This window comes from Neolamprologus brichardi, chromosome 3 (assembly GCF_056152115.1).
Source record: "Neolamprologus brichardi isolate AB-2024 chromosome 3, ASM5615211v1, whole genome shotgun sequence".
Taxonomy (NCBI): Eukaryota; Metazoa; Chordata; class Actinopteri; order Cichliformes; family Cichlidae; genus Neolamprologus; species Neolamprologus brichardi.
Genome location: NC_142106.1, coordinates 7,796,274 through 7,819,646, shown reverse-complemented (window position 1 = coordinate 7,819,646; position 23,373 = coordinate 7,796,274). Strand labels below are relative to the sequence as shown.

Sequence of the window (23,373 nt, the reverse complement as noted above, 5' to 3'; positions counted from 1 at the left end):
GCTAACTAGAACAACAGTACGTCGTTCAAGTGGAACAGCGAAGCGCAAGTATGGAAGCCAAGGGATTGTCACATGATTTGGAAGGCATTGTGGGCATTGTAGGCTCAGCCAATCAGAGCCACCAGATTTCGTTACTCGGGCATTTTGCCGTAACACGGGCAGAAATATTGCAATTCAGTGCCTTCGTAACTTGAATTTTGACAAAGTTGGCCTTTATGGAAGAGTGGCAAGAAGAAAGCCATTGTTCAAAGAAAACCATAAGAAGTCCCGTTTGCAGTTTGCCACAAGCCATGTGGGGGACACAGCAAACATGTGGAAGAAGGTGATCTGGTCACATGAGACCAACATGGAACTTTTTGGCCAAAATGCAAAACGCTATGTGTGGCGGAAAACTAACACTGCACATCACTCTGAACACACCATCCCCACTGTCAAATATGGTGGTGGCAGCATCATGCTCTGGGGGCGCTTCTCTTCAGCAGGGACAGGGAAGCTGGTCAGAGTTGATGGGAAGATGGATGGAGCCAAATACAGGACAATCTTGGAAGAAAACCTCCTGGAGTCTGCAAAAGACTTCAGACTGGGGCAGAGGTTCACCTTCCAGCAGGACAACAACCCTAAACATAAAGCCAGGGCAACAATGGAATGGTTTAAAACAAAACATATCCATGTGTTAGAACGGCCCAGTCAAAGTCCAGATCTAAATCCAATCGAGAATCTGTGGCAAGATCTGAACACTGCTGTTCACAAACGCTGTCCATCTAATCTGACTGAGACAGACCCTAAAAGACTGACAGCTGTAAATCCAGCAAAAGGTGGTTCTACAAAGTATTGACTCAGGGGGCTGAATAATTACACACACCCCACTTTTCAGTTATTTATTTGTAAAAAATGTTTGGAATCATGTATGATTTTCATTCCACTTCTCACGTGTACACCACTTTGTGTTGGTCTTTCACGTGGAATTCCAATAAAATTGATTCATGTTTGTGGCTGTAATCTGACAAAATGTGGAAAAGTTCAAGGGGGCCGAATACTTTTGCAAGCCACTGTATATATACACACACACATATCCGCGACCTCCTCTATCGGTCAGTAATACTACTGTGCAGGGGTCTGTCCTTCCATGATGGTTCCAACTCTTTCTTGGGTTTCTGCTGCCTGAGGTATTCGCTGAGCACACTTTCGGTTTGGGTCATCTTCTTGATGTACTGATGCTCACTAGTCACCAGCCTCCTTGCTTCCATTTAGCATACAGTCTCAGAGTGCTGGAATTCAGGTGAAACCCTCCATGCATGGTCCAGAGCTTCCTTGTCCTACTGTCAGTCGCTTCTATCTCCTTCTTTGGCCAGCAGGGTACCTGATCATGGGCAGGGCGTAGGTGTTGATAGGCCAGATCTCGTTCTTAATATCTGTCTACGTTTAACATGAGGCTAAAATTCCCTCTCAGTGGGTCACTGGTGACCTTTAACCTCTTTGCTCTGTGTTGCTTCCTCTTTCAGACCAGAAAACCATCACAGCTGAGTCTGGACAGGACGTCACTCTGACATGTCGAGCTCCAAATAAAAATATCAAATTTGTACATTGGAGGAGAGCTGACCTGGAGTCAGAATATGTCCTTGTGTACCGAGATGAGCAAGTTTTTACAGATCACCAGCATCCATCTTTTAAGAACCGGGTTGATCTGAAGGACAGACAGATGAAGGATGGAGACGTGTCTTTGATTCTAAAACTTGCGACAAGTGTTGATGATGGAACATACAAGTGTCGAGTGTTCATGGAAGAAACTCGCTCATGGAAACACAGCATCATCCACCTTCGTGTTGTTCCTCCAGGTGAGTGAGTAGAGTTGACTGTGTGATCAGAGGTGAAGCTGCTTCCTGGTTGTTGATGTTTGTTTGTTGTATGGATGAGCTGGTGGATGTCAGAGGTAGACAGATGTTCCTCCAGCTGTTGTCTTTGTGGCTGGTAGTCTAGAGTTATAGAGCAGCATTGTTTGGGTAAGGTTAGAGCAGAAACAAAGACATTTATGAATCCGTCTCTTCTTCTCTTGCTCTCTAACTCGTCTGTAAACATGTGTGGGGAAACTCAATGTTAGAGCCTGCAGCTGGAGGGGGAGGGGAGGGGTGAAGCTGGTGATTGGGTGTCTGTGAAAGTGAATCCTGCCGGTGACATAGCTGGTGAAAACGTACATAGTGCTCTGTAGTTCCTTACCGAAACGTCTTCTATAGACGAACATCTATAGTCTCCGAACTTTAACCTCTCTGCTCTGTGTTGTTTCCTCTTTCAGACCAGAAAACCATCACAGCTGAGTCTGGACAGGACGTCACTCTGACATGTCGAGCTCCAAACAACAACAAAGTTGTAAAGTGGAGCAGAGCTGACCAGACAGAATATGTACTTTTGTACCAGGATGATCACTTTGTTACAGACAACCAGCATCCATCTTTTAAGAACCGGGTGGATCTGCAGGACAGACAGATGAATGATGGAGACGTGTCTTTGATTCTGAAGGTTTTGACGATTAATGATGCTGGAACATACGAGTGTCGTGTCTTCATGAGAGGAACAAACCACAAGGACAGTAAAACCATCAGTAGAGTCACACTGAGTGTTGCTCCTCCAGGTGAATGTTTGAAAAGATGTTGTTGATGAGACTTTGTAGAGAGCAGCTGGTCTGAGTGATGTGATCAGAGTGCAGCAGATTCATGTTTAACCTATAATTTAAAAATAAGATACAAATGATCTGACCAAAATGGTTTACGCCATAAAGCTGCCATTTGGGAAAAAAAGACAAAATAGGCACCAAACCAGTAAAAAATTTATATTTTTGGATGAAAGCAGTATTTGTGTTATTTTATTTTCATTTAATTTTTTTTTTTGCTTTGTGAAACTCCATCTTCGGTCTTTTCCCCTTCTGGTTAAGTCAAATGAGTAAAATTCATAAATACATAAACCCTCAAACTAATGGAATTTTAAGTTATCATTTTTGGTGCTTTGAAAAAACAAATGTGATTTTTAATAATTAGCATGGTTGCGTAATATTTAGCATTTGCCTCACAGCAAGAAGGTCCTGGGTTCAATTCCACCATCAGGCTGGGCTCTTTCTGTGTGCAGTTTGCGTGTCCTCCCCATGTTTGTGTGGGTTCTCTCCTCGCTTCCTCCCACAGTCCAAAGACATTTAGTTAGTGGGGTTTGGTTAACTGGTCGTTCTAAATTGCCTGTGAGTGTCAGGGAAGCCTCTCACCCTGCAGTAGCTGAACAAGGCTTCAGCCGTCCTTTGACCCTGTATAACCTGGCTAGGTTTTCTTTTATTGCAGCAATTTTTAACAGTTTTGTTCAGATCATATGCATCTTTTTTTTAAAGAAGCTCAGAGCTCAGAAATCCCCATATTAATAATAATAATAATAATAGTGGATTGGATTTATATAGCACTTTTCAAGGCACCCAAAGCGCTATATAAACCCCTCAAAGTGCTTTACAATTCCACTATTCATTCACTCTCACATTCACACACTGGTGGAGGCAAGCTACAGTTGTAGCCACACCTGCCCTGACTGCGGCAGACTGACTGACTATGTAAAATTTTACACAATATTCACGTTTTGACCAACTTACATTTTACCTAATCATTAGATCAGACATAAGCATTCGAAGAGGAAATGGATTCTGTTCTTTTCTTCACTCATCACCTACCTGACAGCTGACACCTCACACCTGTTTCTCACCTGCAGGTCAAACAGGAGGATCTGTTGGACTGATTGTCGGTCTGTCAGTTCCTGCTGTGCTTCTTCTTGTTGCTGTTGTTGGATTTTTGATCTACAAAAAATATAAACAGTCTCCAGGTTCAAATGAGCATCGTGCTGATCAACAGAGTGCACAACCTCTTCGGACTTAAGATCATCTTATCCTGAACATCCAGAGTCTGATGTTATTTCTCTGTTGACCATCATGTTCAGACTCAGACCAACTGTGTCTGTGCTGTCTGTCAGTGATTCTGAACTACAATTTATTCATCTTCAGGCTGTTCATTAGATAAAACTGTGTTACAAACATGAATGAATTTATGTGCTATAATCTCAGAATCAACTATAGTTTTTTCGTATTTTAGCTTCAGGATCAGCACTTTACAGTTTAATTACAGACACTGACAGACACTGACTGAAGTGTGTGATGGTGTATAGATAAGGTCTGGTGGATTATAGATGATCAATAACTAATCTGAAAGTTTTAAGGAATTGATCAGCTGCAACAGAACTGTTACCTGAATTGTGGGTGTTTAAACCTGTATGGAAAAGAAATAGAAAAAAAAAACTTATAAAATAAGATAGGGCCTACTTCATATAGTGAATCATATAAGCCTTATATGATTTACTCATGAAAGTGGCCACTTTCTCATTACTTTCATATATTGTTTTAGTAAGTATCCAAAACATACAAGTTTCATTTATATGATTTTTCAAGGGATCTTATATCTGTTTTCACTCTTGTATGCTTTTCATACAAGTTTCACACAAGACAGATACAAACTTTATAAGATTTATATATATCTTTTCCATATGGGTACGTTCACGCGTACACAGGTATTTTTGAAACTGGAGATTTTCCGTTTTTGTTTTTTTGGGGTTTTTTTTTAATCCCGTCTACACGTACAGTTTTGGAAAAATATCTATGTCCACATGTAAACACTAAAAACTGAGTTTTTTGAAAATCTCCACCCTAGCAGGAGTTCTTAAAAATCTCCGCTTTCACTGATCCTTTCATTTGTGTAATTTATTACACAATTGATATATATTCAATAGGTAGCTCTTTTTTGGAAGTTCAGTTAACGCTAGAAATGTGTTTTGGAGTTTGTACATGCTTTGGAGTTTGTATGTTCTTTGTCTCTAGGGGCCACTGTATATATTTATATATAAACATATATAAATAAAACCAATTTTTTTTACATTAGTAATTCCTTTTGTGCATAATTTTATATTGTTGTTAATAATAAATTAATTAAAGCAACAAAACAACCTGAAGAGCCGGTTGGGAGCTGAAAGAGCCGGCTCTTTTTAGTGAGCTATGCCAAAAGAGCCGGAAATTCCATCACTAGCTGGGAGTTAGCTGTTCTCACCGGCTCGAGTGACCCTTGAATCCCCGGTTAGCTATCGATTTGGTGGATAACAGACAGTCGATGGCCCCGCCCCTCCCTGAGCCTGGTTCTGCTGGAGGTTTCTTCCTGTTAAAAGGGAGTTTTTCCTTCCCACTGTTGCCAAAGTGCTTGCTCATAGGGGGGCCATATGATTGTTGGGTTTTTCTCTGTATCTATTATTGTACGATCTACTGTACAATATAAAGCGCCTAGAGGCAACTGTTGTTGTGATTTGGTGCTGTATAAATAAAATTGAATTGAACTGAATTGAACTGAATAGAAACCAGACTGTTCTGTTCTATTAAGGCAGAGGGCTGTACCATTTGCTTCCTACAGATCATCATGAGGAGATTGTGAACAACAGTGAAATGTGGAAAAGCTGGAAAGTGATCCTGCAGTAACATTGAGGAAGGCTACAGGGGTGTACGACGTGCTCTGCCCCTACCCCTAGAGCGGAAAAACAGATATGGCTCAACACAGGAGCAAGCTTGCAAAATAATGTACATAATCTGGCAGATAAAGGTTAAGAGAGACAAGCAGCTAAAGGGAGACCTGTGTGCTCTTGGGGAATTATCAGATAATGTCTTTTGTACAGTTGACATTGTTTTGTCTGTCTGAAGAATGCATTTCACCATGTATAAGATAAATGATGAGTACAATGATTGCTAATACATTCACTAACTATATTCCTTTGCAGCAAAGTGATGTGGGTGACATGGCCAAAAACTGTCACGTGGTTAACTGAATTGTGTGTACCCTCTTTTATCAATTAAAGAGTGAGGCGGACATGCAGGAATTGGAGTTGCTTGGACAGGCGAGTGGCAACACTGCCCTCCTTGATGCTCCCCTTGCAAGTGAAACGTACACTGGTGTCTGTGTGGTTGCTTTCAGTAACAGTTTCTGTTTACCAGCAGGGTTGACTTAAACCCAACAGAAAGCAGTCTTACGTATTTGTTTAATAAGTGCATTGAAGGACATATCCTGGTCAAAAATGACTCCAAGGTTCCTCACAGTGTTACTTTCTAGTCCCTGTCAGTACTCTTGCTGCACCCTTTTGGTCAGATAGAAGAAGTGGTATCCAGAAGTTCTACCAGTGGCTGGACGAAGCTCGACTGAAAGGGAGGCACTAATCATGGCAGGGCAGGAAAAAGTTCTGAGCACAAGATCCACAGAAGCTGGTCCTCTACCAGAGGCCTGAGAGCTTGAGGGTCATGTGAAGTATCTTAGCTCTTATAGAAATTTCCAATGTTGTTCCTGGGAACCCCCTAGCTTGGGAGTCACCACACCTATTGCTCCAATTACCACTGGGACTACTATTACCATCACACTTTTCTTGAGTTCTTCTCTAGTTAGTTTTTTAAACTTAAACGGTAATACTCCTTACACTAACATAAGTAAAATAAACATAAACCAAAGATAGTGTGATACCCAGTCTTCATCCACTGAGATTACAGCCGATACAGGTATAGATCAAACAACAATGCCACGAGTTTTCAACTCACACTGGCGAATTAGCTCTGGCTGCTAATTGTTAGCTTCATGGTTATTGCTCCCAATGAATATATACTAATGACACATAAAGTGTACAACTGTCCTACATTCTCTGTAACCCCATTGACTTATCTTTAAACACAGCTCAAGTTATTTACTCTCTTGTATCTGCTTACCTGCAAATGTATAGACATTGTTACATCCCCCAGGAGGATGTCTCTTCTCCCTACTAATCCTTTGTTTTGTCCAGGTTCCACCTCTTCTGTCCTGATTGGATGCTGCGCAGAGTCTGGCTGATTGGTAATCAGCAGAGCACTATTTAAGGCCTGTGGAGCTGTGCTTCTGGGCCCTCTGGCCATTTTGGTTGCTATACCTGAGCAGGCTTGCATGCCTTTGTAGCTGGTATGAGCATTGTTGTTGTCTTGTCCAGACTGCTTGTAGGGGAGAGCTGCCTTTTGCTTTGACACCCTGTTTTCTCCTGTTTATGTGCTGTTAGGTAGGTTATGGTTATAGGTTGTATATTTTGTTTCTTTGGAGTTAGGTAAGTTTCTTTTATTTCTACATCAGGGATGTTTTGTTTGTTATGTTGGCCTTGGCTCTCCCTGACGTTACACCTCAGTCTGGACTCAAATCCCATCACCAGTGTTCAATAAACCTACTAAAATTACCATCTTGACTCCTCCTTCTCTATCCACCTTTATGTTCGTCCCTCCAACCCCCTAGACTAGCCAGGGGACGTAACAACATAGTACATTGTTACACCTTTGTACATAGTCTCACACAGCTCTTGTTAGGCACTGCATTATGGTTAGTGGCCGGGCTTGTTTACTACTGTGAGAGCTGCTCATTTCAGGAGATACTCCCTTTTGTGGTGTAACGGAGGAATAACTACCCTTCCAGCACTATGTCTTATTGGAGACTGGGGCACACAATATTTTACAACAATAAAAAATAACATATTTGAACAATCAGAACATTTTAAATAAATATTATATTGTAAATAAAATGGTGGATGTGTTGTTTTTGTCCATAATGCCTCTCTTGTCCTACAGTATTTATAGTGAAACATCTCCATCTACTGGCCATATATAAACCATGTGTGAGAATGGTGTTAATGTAAAATGTGAATCATAGTGTTCCAGTCAGTCATCAGTGTGTCTCTGCACAGCTGTAATTAAAATGTGTTCAGAGGGCCTCAGTGTCTGAATGGTTCCAGTTCAGCTCCATAACAGCAGCGTCCCTGGTTTGATTCCTGTGTTTCAGCTCATATCTGCCTCTCTCACTGAGGGGGACGTCCACTACATGGACATGGATTTGTTCATCAACCAAACTACAGATCACTGAGAGCAGAGGGGACTTCATCCTCCATAAAGTCTTCTTTTAATAAACTCAGAAATGTCACTGAGTAGGATGAGCTTAATTGAATAATAGAAAATTCATCCTCTGCATTTAAATGTCGTATAAACATCTCAGTTAAACCTCAAATGACATCAAAACAGTGTTGTTGGTTTCTCTAACTTAGAAACCACAACAGGCATGTAATGACTTTAACATACACACAATTTTATACTCATGAGCGTGTTACATTTAAACAATGTTACAAAAACTGGGGCACTGCAATGTGATTGTCTGTATATTGTAGAATAACTGTATAAATCTTAAAGACATTAGTTACGCAACCTTGTGTGTACAAATACAGGAAGAAACGGAGGAAGAGGGTGGGCTTTACTTGGTGTCAGTGAGAGAAATGAAAAAAAGCTCAAATGAGTGAGAAGGACGATGAAGGAAACATCTGTGCTGTGTCTGCTCTGTAAGTAGAATCTCTGTGTTTGTTTGAATTCTTGTACTTTGACTGTCTGCTCTCCTGATAACTGATGATGGAGGAGAAGACATGAAAAACAAATCAGGCTGAATTCAAGTTCAAAACACCACGAGGACCAACTGCAGGTCTGAACTGACTCTTTATCTTTGCTCAGGAGTCGAGGAAACACAGCAGGCAGTGAAAAGATCAAATCATTCACTCATTATATCAACACAGCTGCACAGTGGACACATGACTTTACTGTGGGTTTATTTTAGGAGTAGAGGACATTTTGTATTAAATGAACAGTGTAGTCAGTGCACATATTTATGATCACAACAATTACATTCAGTGCTGTTTCTGAGATTAAAAAAAAAAAAAGATTACATTTGAGTAGAGGAGTATGAACAGCATAAACCGTAGGAATATACATATGGGATGTTCTGTTTTACTATTACACACATTCCCATATTTTGTTGTCCAAATGTTTTTGAAACATATTCCTGTCATCAAATAGAAAATGAACAGATATACCAGAGTTTGTGTGTTTGTCAGCTGTTTGTGTGTAGTTCTTCTTTATGTTCACCTCAAATCAACCTGAGTGTCATTTCTCTTTAGTTCTGATCTCACTGCTGAGCAGCACAACAAACCAAGGTCAGTAACCTTCTTCTGTCACAGTTTAAACCTGATAAATGTGGTAACACTTTTATGCAATGCAATTTGTGGGCAACAAGGCGCAACTACCCTGCAACAAGAAAAGTGATTATGATAGTTTTAATTTTATAGGTAATATATAAGACAGACTGAATAGTGAAACTTCCATTATGCAGAAAATTACTTAAGCAGAACCAGTAATTACTCGGGTTGCTGTGATACTTAAAATTATTTACAGAACAATCTGTATCTCTTTCCCTTTAAAATACCTGGAAGTTAAAATAGACGAAATTAAGTGACTCCATAACACGGCCCACAACCCCGTAAGTACTTACAGTGTACTTGTTTCATTGTTTCTTGCAAAAACCTGATTTGTTGCCCGCAAAATGCACATAAGTACAGGGAACTTGCGCAGTATTCGTGGGCAGAGTTGGGGAGTAACGGAATACATGTATCGGCGCTACATATTTAAAATACAAAATATGAGTAACTGTATTCCGTTACGGTTCTTGTTTAAAAAGGTGGTATTTAGAATACAGTTACTTATTTTATGCAATAAGAGACTCTAATGCAGGGGTCTCGATCTCGTGACTGTACACTGTGTTCGTGTCATTCAAATCCTCTCTCTGTCTCTCGCTAGCAAAGTTGACCCAGACAACAAGGTAAAGACACTTTTCGGGCTACGAGCCAGAGCATTCAGAATACGTTACGCTCATTGAGTAATGTAACAGAACACATTATAAATACATTTTGGGGCACATATTCTGTAATCTGTAGTGGAATACATTTTAAAAGTAACCTTCCCAACACTGATTGTGGGTCATTTTTTAAAATGTTGCTAGAAATGCTTGCCAGTCCTGAGATTGTTAATCAAAAAATGTATGCATTACACATTACAGATTGTAGTTTGTTATAATACTCAATACATGTATATACCAATACCATATAATACCATGTTACCAGGTAAAATGACCTGAAATACACAGTCTCATAATTACCATTTAACAAAGATAAAAGCTAAGGCTACAGCCTCACACACCAATACACTTAATGAGGACACATTAAGTGATTTGTATTGGTGATATTTCACTTAGCATTTATGTACAAATACAACACAAAATAAAGATGAAAACCGGTGCAAAGACACTTTAAAGTGATTACCACAGCGTCTCTGTGGAAACATGAACAGGTAGAAATGGAGGCTGCAGCCTGACTGCTGATCAGTTTGTTACCTGTTGAAGTTCAGCATCTGGCTGCTGGGCTGGGGTCAGCATTCACTCAGCTATAACATTACTCTGGATTCCTGGCTAAATCGCCACAGTTTTCAAAAACTACAACTATTCTCTTCCTCCTGCCCATGGACTGAAATTAGTTGACTGTAGCACAAATGTGCCAAAAAAATTGAATTCTTTAAAAATAAAGAAAATTTAATAGAAAAAAAAACATTCTTTGATTGTTTTTTCTGTTTCAATTCAATTTTATATTAATCCCATAGAGTCAAAACACAAAGCACATTATACAGGGTGGGCCATTTATATGGATACACCATAATAACACGGGAATGGTTGGTGATATTAAAGTCCTGTTTGTGGCACATTAGTATATGTGAGGGGGCAAACTCCTCAAGATGGGTGGTGGCCATTTAGAAGCCGGCCATCTTGGATACAACTTTTGTTATTTCAATAGGAAGAGGGCCATGTGACACATCAAACTTATTGGTAATGTCACAAGAAAAACAATGGTGTGCTTGGTTTCAACATAACTTTATTCTTTCATGAGTTATTTACAAGTTTCTGACCACTTATAAAATGTGTTCAATGTGCTGCCCATTGTGTTGGATTGTCAATGCAACCCTCTTCTCCCACTCTTCACACACTGATAGCAACACCGCAGGAAAAATACCAGCACAAGCATCCGGTATCCGTAGTTTCAGGTGATGCACATCTCGTATCTTCACACCATAGACAATTGCCTTCAGATGACCCCAAAGATAAAAGTCTAAGGGGGTCAGATTGAGAGACCTTGGGGGCCATTCAACTGGCCCACGACGACCAATCCACTTTCCAGGAAACTGTTCATCTAGGAATGCTTGGACCTGGCGCCCATAATGTGGTGGTGCACCATCTTGCTGGAAAAACTCAGGGAAAGTGCCAGCTTCAGTGCATAAAGAGGGAAACACATCATCATGTATCAAGTTCAAATATCCAGTGGCCTTGAGGTTTCCATTGATGAAGAATGGACCCACTATCATTGTACCCCATATACCACACCAAACCATCACTTTTGTTGTTCCAACAGTCTTGGAGGGATCCATCCAATGTGGGTTAGTGTCAGACCAATAGCAGTGGTTTTGTTTGTTAACTTCATCATCCTGTTCCAAATTTTGTTTTGCCCATTCTGCAAATTCTGTGCTGATCTGGGTCATCCTCGTTGAGATGCTGCAGTAGCTGGAGTTTGTAAGGGTGTCATTTGTGTGTAGCTAATATCCGCCGAAGGGATGTTCGACTAATGCCACTCTCCAGTGACATGCGGCGAGTGCTACACTGTGGGCTTTCTTGCATCCACATTTTGACAAATCAAACACTGAACCAGTTTCACAAAACTTAGCAAGCAGTTTGCTAACTGTAGCATGGGAGATGGGTGGTCTCGTAGAGTGTCTTTCATTGAAATCTGCAGCAATGACCCGGTTACTGCGTTCACCAGATATTAACACAATTTCGATCCGCTCCTCACGTGTTAACATGTCATCGACATGTCAATGGCTGTGAACAAAGAGAAACTTGTAAATAACTCATGAAAGAATAAAGTTACGTTGAAACCAAGCACACAGTTGTTTTTCTTGTGACATTACCAATAAGTTTGATGTGTCACATGGCCCTCTTCCTACTGAAATAATAAAAGTTGTATCCAAGATGGCTGACTTCTAAATGGCCACCATGGTCACCACCCATCTTGAGGAGTTTGCCCCCTCACATATACTAATGTGCCACAAACAGGACTTTAATATCACCAACCATTCCCATTTTATTACAGTGTATCCATATAAATGGCCCACCCTATACTGTAAGATCAAGATTCTACAATAATACAAAGAAAATCCTTACAATCAACCCCGTTTGAGCAAGCATTTGGGAGAGAATAACTCAGGCAGAAACCGCCAGGAGGACACAAGTTAGGGAGGGTTGCCTGTCTGCTGCTTTACACACACAAGTTCTTGCACATGCATACACGTGCACACACATAAACACACATAGTGCCTTGTCTTCGTAACCAAGGGGGGTTTTACGGAGGGAGGTGCTGTGATGTGTATTGTAACAGTTTGTCAATAAAAAAGTTGCGAGGACAGCTGCTCTTTGAAGTATTTGGGCTAGAGACAGGTGAGGAGCTCCACTGCCTGGTTCTGACCAAAGCCTTTCCTCGTTAGCGAGTTAAAGACCGGTTGAAGGTGTTCTTTCTTGATTTCGCTCTTCATGAGGAATAACTCTCTAAACTAGCGGGGCCTGTGGAAACACAGACTCAACACTCACCTCAAGGTGCTCAATATGCTTCATATTGAGAGAGAGAACTCTACAAAGATGAAAAGAAAACCACAACAATCAGACAACCCCCTTTGAGCAACCACTTTGGCGACAGTGGAAGGGAAAACCTCCCTTAAAGTGGGAAGAAACCTTCAGCAAAACCAAACTCGGAGAGAGGCAGCCATCTGCCACAACTGGTTGGGGTGAGCTGGGGGAGATAAAACAAAAGAAATGCTGTGGAAGACGGACAGAGATTAATAAATCTAAATATTTAATATCTAAATATTAAATGCAGTGGCTAAGGAACGAAGACAGAGGACATGACAGACTTAGACAGGAAATGGGGAATGACAAAGCAACAAGAAAATATAGATCAGGAATAACTAAACTTTGAAGCAAAACCAAAAATACATTATAACTAAAAGAAATCACCATAACACACAACAAAACATTGCTGAGTCTAATGACCCAGAACCATGACAATTTGTGCCCTACCCGATTTCCCTTTTTTGTATGTTTGTCACACTTTTTTCCACACAGGGCCATGTGAGCATGGATTTTTTCCATGGTGGCGTTGGTGTAATTTAATTTATAAACTACATTTGTGTTTTCTTTGTCTAATATTTAAATGTGTTTGATCATCTGAAACATTTACAGAAAGTGTGACAAACATACAAAAACAGGAAATTAGAAAGAGCACAAATGCTTTTTCACAACACTGTAAATTCAGTTGTGGATTTAACAGGGAGCCAGTGAAGAGAAGCTAACATAGGAGAAATATGCTCTCTCTTTGTAATTCCTGTCAGTGCTCTTGCTGCAGCATACAGCTACATTTTAGTTTAATATATTCACTGAAGGACATATCCTGTAAAAAAAAAACAAGACCTTCCTCACAGTGTTACTGGACGTCAGAATAATGCCATAAGTATCTGCTTAGATACCACATTTCTAAGATTTTTAGGGCCAATTATTCTAGCTTTCATTAATTTCATTAAGAAGTGATCAAACAAAGAAGTTTTCAGGCAACACTGTTAATGTTCAGTTTCTATGCCATATTTCTTTTTTCCTGGTGTGCAGAAAACTGAAGAACATTTGTAATGCAAGCAACACCATAACTGTAACTGTAATGTAATTACGGAATTTAGTACAGTATAATTTATTGTGTTAATGGAAAATGTAATGTAATTATGGGATTACAGCCAACTCTGATGCTCATTCATATGATCTGTTTGGTTTGATGTTTTGAGAATGAAAATTATAAAATAATAAAAGCAATAAACCATTTTGACCATTTTATCAAGTATAACCAGTGTTTGAAAAGTTACTTTTAAAATGTATGCCATTACAGATTACAGAATACATGCCCCAAAATGTATTCTGTAACGTATTCCGTTACGTTACTCAATGAGAGTAACGTATTCTGAATACTTTGGATTACTTAATATATTATCATGCTGTTTACAACTACATGAATGTACTATTGCTGTGATTTATTACTGTTACTGAAGGTCCGCGGCTCCGAACCGTAGTAAAGGGACCTCTGACTAATACGTCTGGTTCGTGTCGGGCTCGTAGCCGAAAACTAGCTTTACTTTGTTGTCTGGGTCAACTTTGCTAGCGAGAGACAGAGAGAGGCGTTGAAAGGCTGCTCCAACGGAACATATTGTTTTGGAGGAAAACACGAACACGGTGTACAGTCGAGTCTTAATAGCTTACTTACAACTGGGCTCGTCAGGCTCTCTTCTTGGCTGCAGTGGTTATTATTATATTTACATGCTTCCAGCTCCCGTTTTTGCTCGATGACAGCTCGTACTTTTCCTTTTTCTTCCACCTCGCGCTCACAGACACATAACGTGTATGGCAGTCCATTCTCCCTGCAGCACGGACTACACTGCCTATGATGCTACATTCTTTAGAGCTATACCTGTAGCATTCTGCCTATTAGCTTAGCACAACAACAACAAAAAGGCCTCTCTCACCCAGGAAACACGCAGAGAGAGAGCGTCACCCTGTAACCATGGCAACCGCCTGGAACAACAGAACGTAGCTGTCAAACAAAACCCAAACAGGCCTGACCCGCCACAATATGAAACAGGGAAGTACCGCCGTGTAATCCATTTATTTCAACAAAGTAACTGTATTCTAAATACCACCTTTTTAAACGGTAACTGTAACGGAATACAGTTACTCATATTTTGTGTTTTAAATACGTAACGGCGGTACATGTATTCCGTTACTCCCCAACACTGAGTATAACACATAATAAATGTTTCATTTTAATCCTCACAGCTCGTCTGACTGTGAGTCCCAGCAGCTCCCAGTTCTTTCAATATGACTTTGTGTCTCTGAGCTGTGAGGAGGACGACAGCTCTGCTGGATGGACTCTGAGGAGAAACACAAGCAAACAACAGAGGACTCAGTGTGCAGATGGGTGGGGAAAACCAGCTGGATCTTCCTGTAACATCAGATATACTTACCCATCTGATAGTGGAGTTTACTGGTGTGAGTCCAGAGAAGGCACCATCAGTAACATGGTTAACCTGAGAGTCACTGGTAAGTAGATCAAAAACCACCAAGTGCTTTACAATAAAAAAAACTGAGAACAAAAATATAAAACAGCATACATATAACATCATACAGCCTAAAACTAGTTAAAAGCTAATCTGAATAAATGAGAATTTAGTTGATTCTTAAAAGAATCCACAGCTCCAAAGTATTTATCAACCCTGGTCTTAAAATGAGTAACAGGGACCATTAATAGCCTTCGACTACAAGAATAGGTGTTGCGTTCTAGAAGGTCAGAAATATATGGTGGGGCTTGACCACACAGGTCTCTAAAAGTAAAGACAAAGATTTTTATATTAATTTTGTGCAGTCTCTTTTTTGTGTTGTTAAAGCCTAGCAGCAGCAGCATTCTGTGCTGATTGAACAAGGTCAAGATCCTTCTTATTCAAACACATAAACAGCTCTTACAATAATCAAGCTGTGATAAAATAAAAGCATAAAAATTTACCTCTAATTCAGCTTGTGAGACAACTGTTTGACACTTAGAAATATTTATTAGTTGAAAAAAAACAAACAAACACTGTTTCTGATTCATTCACAAGAATGGCTCCCGAGTTCAATTCAATCTATATACCACTAAATCACAACAACAGTTGCTTCAAGGTGCTTTATATTGTAAGTAGACCCTACAATAATACATACAGATAAAAACCCAACAATCAAACGACCCCCTATGATCAAGCACTTTGGTTACAGTGGGAAGGAAAAACTCCCTTTTAACAGGAAGGAACCTCCAGTAGAACCAGGTTCAGGGAGGGGCGGCCATCTGCTACGACCGGTTGGGGTGAGAGAAGGAAGACAGGATGAATGACGTACTGTGGAAGAGAGACAGAGGTTAATAACAAGTGTCATTCAATGCAGAGAGGTCTATTAACACATGCTGAATGAGAAAGGTGCCTGAAAACTCAATGGAATCTCCCAGCAGCTTATGTCTGTTGCAGCATAACTAAGGGAGGTTCCACAGAAGAGGGGCCTGAAAACTGAAGGCTCTCCCTCCCATTCTACTTTTAAATACTCTAGGAACAACAAGTAGGCCTGCAGTGCAAGAGCAAAGTGCTCTAATAGGGTGATATGGTACTACAAGTTCATTAAGATAAGATGGGGCCTGATTATTTAAGACCTTGTATGTGAGGAGCAGGATTTTGAATTCAATTCTGGATTTAACAGGAAGCCAATGAAGGGAAGCCAAAACAGGAGAAATATGCTCTCTCTTTCTAGTCCCTGTCAGGACTTTTGCTGCAGCATTTTGGATTAACTGAAGGCTTTTCAGGGAGTTTATGGACATCCTGACATTAATGAATCAGAGTAATCCAGGCTAGAAGTAATAAATGCATGAACTAGTTTTCCAGCGTCACTCTGAGACAGGATATTTCTAATTTTAGAGATGTTGTGCAAATGGAAGAAAGCAGTCTTACATATTTGTTTAATATATGCATTGAAGGACATGTCCTGGTCAAAAATGACTCCAAGGTTCCTCACAGTGTTACTGGAGGCCAAGGTAATGCCATCCAGAGTAAGAATCTGGTTAGATACCATATTTCTAAGATTTTCAGGGCCGAGTACAATAACCTCAGTTTTATCTGAATTAAGAAGCAGAAAGTTAGCGGCCATCCAGGTCTTTATGTCTTTAAGACATTCCTGCAGTTTAACTAATTGGTGTGTGTTATCTGGCTTCATAGATAGATAGAGCTGGGTGTCATCTGCATAGCAATGAAATTTATACTTTGTCTTCTGATGATACTGCCTAAGGGAAGCATGTATAATGTAAGTAAGTAAAGTAAGTAAACTTTATTTATTAAGCGCTTTTCACAGACAGACAATCACAAAGCGCTGTACACAAATATTAAAATAAACAGTAAAATCAATAAACATTATATACAATGTAAAAGATCAAATGTAAATAATGTAAAAAATATAAAATATGTATATCAACAAAAGGCTTGTTTGAACAGAAGAGTTTTTAACTGTTTTTTAAAAGAATCCACAGAGTCAAGCAAACGTAATTGTAGTGGTAAACTGTTCCACAGCCTTGGTGCAACAGACTGAAAGGCTCTGTCGCCTTTTGTCTTCAGTCGTGTACGGGGAACAACTAAGAGACTCTGAGTCTGTGAGCGGAGATGACGAGCAGCAGTGTATTTTATAAGAAGTTATGGATAAGTATAATGTAAACAGAATTGGTCCTAGCACTGAACCCTGTGGAACTCCATAATTAACATCAGCGTGTGAAGAGGACTCTCCATTTACATGCACAAATTGGAGTCTATTAGTTGCTGTAATGGGTTCTGAAACTCTTCAAATAAGCCTCTGCAGATTATCAGTTAGCTGTTTGACAACTATTACTGGCATATGACAACAATTATTGTATCTAAGCTGATCACCAAATCAGATAAAGTCTGAAAAATGAGACTTACAGAGTATTTCTGTGAGTATCTCTCCAGGTGGTGTCATGAATCCAGCTGTGTGCATGTAAGATATGACCCCAAAGCAGAATCCAATAAACCAAAACTAAACTGAAAAACCCAGGCACTTACCAAATAACACTTAAAATAACAAAGTAGCCTTAACATAATACAAAAATGACAAAAACACATAAAACTCAAACCGCTTAGATAAAATGACCCAGGACCATGACAGGTGGACGATAGATTACAAATAACACTGGTTTTTCAGTTTTTCAGTGTGAAGTTAGTGTTGATGAAGCTGTGTGTAAATGGATGAAATGCTGTAGTTTGTCTCTGTGTTGAGGTGGATCAGTGATCCTGCAGAGTCCTGTCCTCCCTGTGATGGAGGGAGATGACGTCACTCTGCTCTGTAAAACAAAGACCACTCCCTCCAATCTTCCAGCTGCTTTCTATAAAGATGGCTCCCTCATCAGGAAGCAGCCTACAGGTCACGTGACCATCCAGCAGGTTTCCAGGTCTGATGAAGGCCTCTACAAGTGTGACATCAGCGGTCATGGAGAGTCTCCATCCAGCTGGATCACTGTCACAGGTGACACACTCACCTGTCTGTGTTTCTGCAGCTTTCAACATTCACAATGTGACAACAGCTTAATGACTGTGTTTGCTTTATTTTAGAGAAACACACCACCACACCTCCATCTACACCCACCACCACAACCACCACAACTGTCAGATCTTCACCCACCTCTATACATACATCCAGCACCACAACTCCACCCACCATCACACCCTCACCCACTGCTACCAAATCTCCATTAATAACTGCTCCATGCATGACAACCACACCTCCACCTACATCCACCACTACCACACCTCCACCCAACTATACACCTCCACCCACCAGCTCACATTCACTCACTGCCACCAAATATCCATCAATAACTGTTCATGGCATTACATCTACACCTCCACCTACATTCACCTCTCCTCCTGGTTCAACCTCCATCACTCTTCCTCCATCACACTCTCATCCTCTTCTCTCTATGATGTTGGTCTCCTCTGTTGGATCATCCTGTGTTGTGGTTCTACTGGTGTTACTGGTTCTGCTGGTGAGACGATGTGCTCACAGGAAACCTGAAGGTGAGACTCAGACTTCCTGATCTTTCATGTCTGTGTTTGTTTAGAAGAATGAAGTTCACATTCATTATTATTATAGTTACGACTTTCCTAAATGCAACCTGTTTTTAGATATTTAATTTATATTATTTTTAATTTTGCATCATTTCAGCAGATCAAGAAGAAGCTGGAGAAGATGACATCATCACTTATGTCATGTACAGCTACATCCAATTATCAGATCCTCAACAGCCAATCAGAAAAAGCAAAGGTAGTACTGTGTTTCCATCAAAAGGGTTGAGGTTGACATTTAACATTTTAAATATAATTGCGAAACTTTGTGACGTGTTTCAAATGGCTGCTGAGTTGTTAGATTTGTTTCTAAAACAACTTTTTTGCAACTTTACAATTAAGGAACACTGCAAAGTAGGGGTGAGGATATTTCAGAAATAGGACATTAGTAAGGAACTTTCTCTTTGATTTCTTTGTTGTAACACCAATTTATTGCTTCTTGGCAATAAATCTTATACTGCTGGAAAGTCTGTTTCTTCTCTTAAATGGCACAAGATTTGTAAGGAAAATTTGTGAGTTGAGCAGCACAGTCAGGTATGTAGATTGTATGTGGTTGTGTTGTTCATGATGGCATGACTAGTACTCACAAGCTGATTCAATTCAATTCAATTTTATTTATATAGCGCCAAATCACAACAAAAGTCACCTCAAGGCGCTTCATAGATACAGAGAAAAACCCAACAATCATATGACCCCCTATGAGCAAGCACTTTGGCGACAGTGGGAAGGAAAAACTCCCTTTTAACAGGAAGAAACCTCCGGCAGAACCAGGCTCAGGGAGGGGCGGGGCCATCTGCTGCGACCGGTTGGGGTGAGAGAAGGAAGACAGGATAAAGACATGCTGTGGAAGAGAGACAGAGGTTAATAACAGATATGATTCAATGCAGAGAGGTCTGTTAATACATTCCACAAGTGTTCAGTGAGGTTGAGGTCAGGACTGCAGGCAGATCATTCCATCTTCTCAGAAAGTTGTGCCTGTAAAAGTTCTTTAGAAGATAATTTTTTTTTGTTTAGTGTGAAGCCAATTAAGTTACAGATTGAACAGTCCATAGACCTTTAGCTGTGTTTTCAGCCTCTCAGACATTTGAACCATTTTTAAACTTGCATGTAAAACCACAGCATCTACGTCATGTTGATGACCCCAGTTAGTGTGAACCAGGTTAAGGTTTAGACGTCTCACCACAAGATCTAATGATAGTGTTGAAGTCATGAGAACCCTTTTGCTTTGTGCTTTGTGGTATAGTGTGTGCGTTTGTATTATTAGACTATAGCAGCCTTGTGGTCATCCACACTTGTTTTTCACAGAATGAGCCGTCAGCTATTTCTCGTCATTATGAGTTTCACAGCAGAGGTGTTAACATAGGAAAGCTGAAAAATGCTGCAGATTATAAAAATCGCTTAATCACCTAATCTTGTCAATTACTTTGCAGCTGTTGAGTAATAATATATCAATGGTGTTGCTGTAGTTTTAGTAATTTTATATGCTTTATATTGCAGAGACTGATACAACTGTGGTCTACCCAGCAGTGGGCTCTGACGATGTCAGTAATGGACAAACAACCATCAGGACAAGAAAGCTCAGGTACAGCTGGACTGTTCACCCTGTTTACCGTCATTATGCTAAGCTAAGCTAAGAAAAGTTTAAAGTAATCCATGAGAACCAAAAGTGCAGGCTGCAGATTGCTCTAAACATATAACGATTTTTCTACTCTTGGGTTTGTATGATATCATAGATACCTAATATGGTCTCAGTTACATATGCTCCAGCCACCTGTTATTTCAACCTTTTATTAGTAATTGGAAGCCAATCAGTAGAAAGTTGCCTTAAAGGGAGAGGAGCTAATACAGATTGTCTTAGACAGGATGAACTAAGGGGCTCAAACAAAGCTCAGTGTAAGCTAATGAAATATTACCCTGAACTGTGAATCATGCAGAGGTACTCTAGTCAAGTCCAAGAATAAAAATAAAGAGCTGGAAATGAACACAGAACACAAATCTTCACAATCTGATTCAACAAAAATAAACTTGTACAGTGAAAACACAAGTTATAGTGCATGAACTTCAACAGCATAGTGTTGCTTCGAATACAGGAAATGGTGCAACATATAATTGTGACGCTCCTTATAACCCTGCTGGTACATCAGGCAGGCGGCTGAAGTTGACGTGCAATAGAATAACACCGACAATAGTGCAGGGTCTATTTTTGATTGAACCTGCAAGAAACAGTAGATTTTTTTTATTTGTTTCTCTAAAACTGCACACAACAGTTCACCTACAAAGTAAAACCTCTGAGCATGAGAGAAAAAAACAGAGCACTGTTTTTGTACCCAGAGAGCAAAATGTTACTAGTCTTCAGTAGGATACTGTCCATAAATGTTTCACTAGGACTTTGAGATAAATTGAAATATATTAGCAAGATGTCTGACAGTCCAGTTAACTACAGCTGAATAACTATAGAACATACATCTGTCATTACCGCTGGTTATCAGTAGACCATCCAGGTATATATTGTGCTAGATGTATCTATACTTACTCTTGCTATAGTGAGAACACATGTATGCACTCAGTAGTCCATCATGAACAACCCACATCTCCCTCTGTATGAGTCTGTGAGGGTGCTGAGCAGCTCTTTCAGTCAAAGACTGAACCTCACTGACAAAGTAAAACAGGAATGAAGATCGACACAAACAACCATCAGAAACAGCAGCATAAATGAAGTAAGACATGAAACACTGAGAGGTGAAGCAGAGAAACTACAGACGGAACACAGAGGGAACTAATGACAAACACAAAATAAGAACTGAAGCTGAGAGAAAGAAACACTAAACCTACACTAGAAGAAATCATGTGATCAAAGTTAAAGATCAGCACAGATCTGTGGGCTCCAGGTTTGAAGAAGCAGTTAAAGTGTGAGCACTGTGGACGTTCTGATTTGTATCTAAACTGGTTTCCAGTAAAGTCTGAACTGGAACTGTGTGTGATGCAGAGAGGTGGAGATTGGTTAACCTACAAAGCTTGTAATCATGTTTCCTGTTGTTTGAACTGTGTGTGTTTGTGTTCAGACTTTAAACCAGAGCCAGACGTCGTCTACTCTTCACTGAAGTAGTCCACCAGTCCAACCACTGACATCCAGCTGCTGGTCTCGCACTGGTCCCCCCAGCACTTCAGACCAGAGGACATCCACATGTTACAGATTTTATGTCTTTTTATCACTGAATTAGACTCTGATGATGCAGAACTACTTAATGGAAATCAGTTACTTAATTTATTGGCATGCAGATGTTTTATGTCTTCAGTAACTTACAACAAGTATCCCGTTGTTGTCCTTGGAAACATTTATATTGTCTCACTCAGTAATATAAGATTAAAACACAGACTTGAGTGTTGTAGTGTCTGATAAACTACAAATTCATGAGCTCAGACTGGACTTCCTTTTGAATCACATTTCCTGAATGAGCACAAAGCTCAGTCCTGTTAAACTTTCAATGAAGCTTAAAGCCTCTCTGAGGTCAAAGTCATCATAGGTCAAAGGTCAAAGTCATCATCCAGTTCTCTAACTTGGAGAAGCAAAACTATTTTGGGTAAAAAAGTCCCACAGCTCATGGTCACAGGTTGGCTTGGGCAGCCAGTTTTGCTTTGCGTCTTTTGTTCTAATGCAACATAAAATGATACAGACAGAGTATAACTGAGGTGTACTGAAAAAACAGTTCCAGAAGGAAGATTTGGAAAAATAGCTTCTGATCTCTGAGTTCAATAATAGCAAACTTTTCATTCTAGTTAGTTCAACCCACTCTGTGTATTACTGTGTATTTTCCTCTTGAGTTAACTACATATATGAATGCCTGCTGATAACTTAATGGGTGTTCAACCATGTATGACCATAGTTCACTAAGTCATGAAGCAGGAATTATAGATTTTATTCTAAGCTGTGAACTTTTTTTATTCTAACTGTGAACAAACAACGTTTCTGAAATGGCAGCAACTTCACAAACGCATTGCACAACATAGAAGAGCCACCTCACATTTTGGACAGAGAGGACAGATGGTTTGAAAGAGGAGTGAAAGAAGCATCTATGTCTACTGTGAGCGACCATCTTTGAACAGAGGCGGTGGTTTACGACACCAACTCTCTGCCATCTATAATCCAGTTTTGAGTTCCCTCCCCAGACGCCTTAACGCCCACTCACATCCTGGGCCATCTGACCTCAGGACATCACATAATAGGGTGGGGCCAGGTTTCACAATGAGCTCACCCAAAACCCTGGCTGATTGTGAGCTACACCCGTTTTCTCACCTTGGCTCATGTGATTAGGTAGAGGTTCAATAGGGGGTTCATTGTCCCTCTGTGGGGATAACTCCCACTGGGTTTAAATCTGGGACTCTCCACCATTTGACCTTAGAACTGAAGAAGCTTCTCGGATGAGAGGTGAAACGTCATCAAGCAACTTAAAGAAGTCCAGACGCTTTTCTTTCCAAGCTCCTTAGACTACGATGACCTGGATGACTGAGAACCTTCACAGACATAGACAAAATAGACTTAAGTAAACCAAAGGAACTTTGGAGTGTACATATCTGTCTCACCACATCTTAGTGGTTAATGCAGTTGTTCCGGTAAACAG

At 40.2% G+C, this 23,373-nt stretch overlaps 2 protein-coding genes across 2 annotated transcripts in view; both read left to right on the top strand.

Annotated features, from left to right (window-relative positions):
- Positions 1–23,373, top strand: part of LOC148103340 (polymeric immunoglobulin receptor-like) — a 33,532-nt gene that overhangs the window by 3,923 nt on the left and 6,236 nt on the right. The window contains exons 3-4 of the mRNA XM_087838092.1: positions 1,503–1,835; positions 2,291–2,626. Of these exons, the coding sequence (XP_087694218.1) occupies positions 1,503–1,835; positions 2,291–2,626 (669 nt within the window). The remainder of the gene's footprint in view (positions 1–1,502; positions 1,836–2,290; positions 2,627–23,373) is intronic.
- Positions 8,385–22,162, top strand: LOC148103341 (uncharacterized). Its single transcript, XM_087831981.1, has 8 exons — positions 8,385–8,436; positions 9,046–9,081; positions 14,889–15,152; positions 17,910–18,155; positions 18,242–18,706; positions 18,855–18,953; positions 20,252–20,336; positions 21,817–22,162. Exons 1-8 carry the CDS (start codon positions 8,406–8,408, stop codon positions 21,821–21,823), a joined length of 1,233 nt encoding a protein of 410 aa, XP_087688107.1. The 5' UTR covers positions 8,385–8,405; the 3' UTR covers positions 21,824–22,162.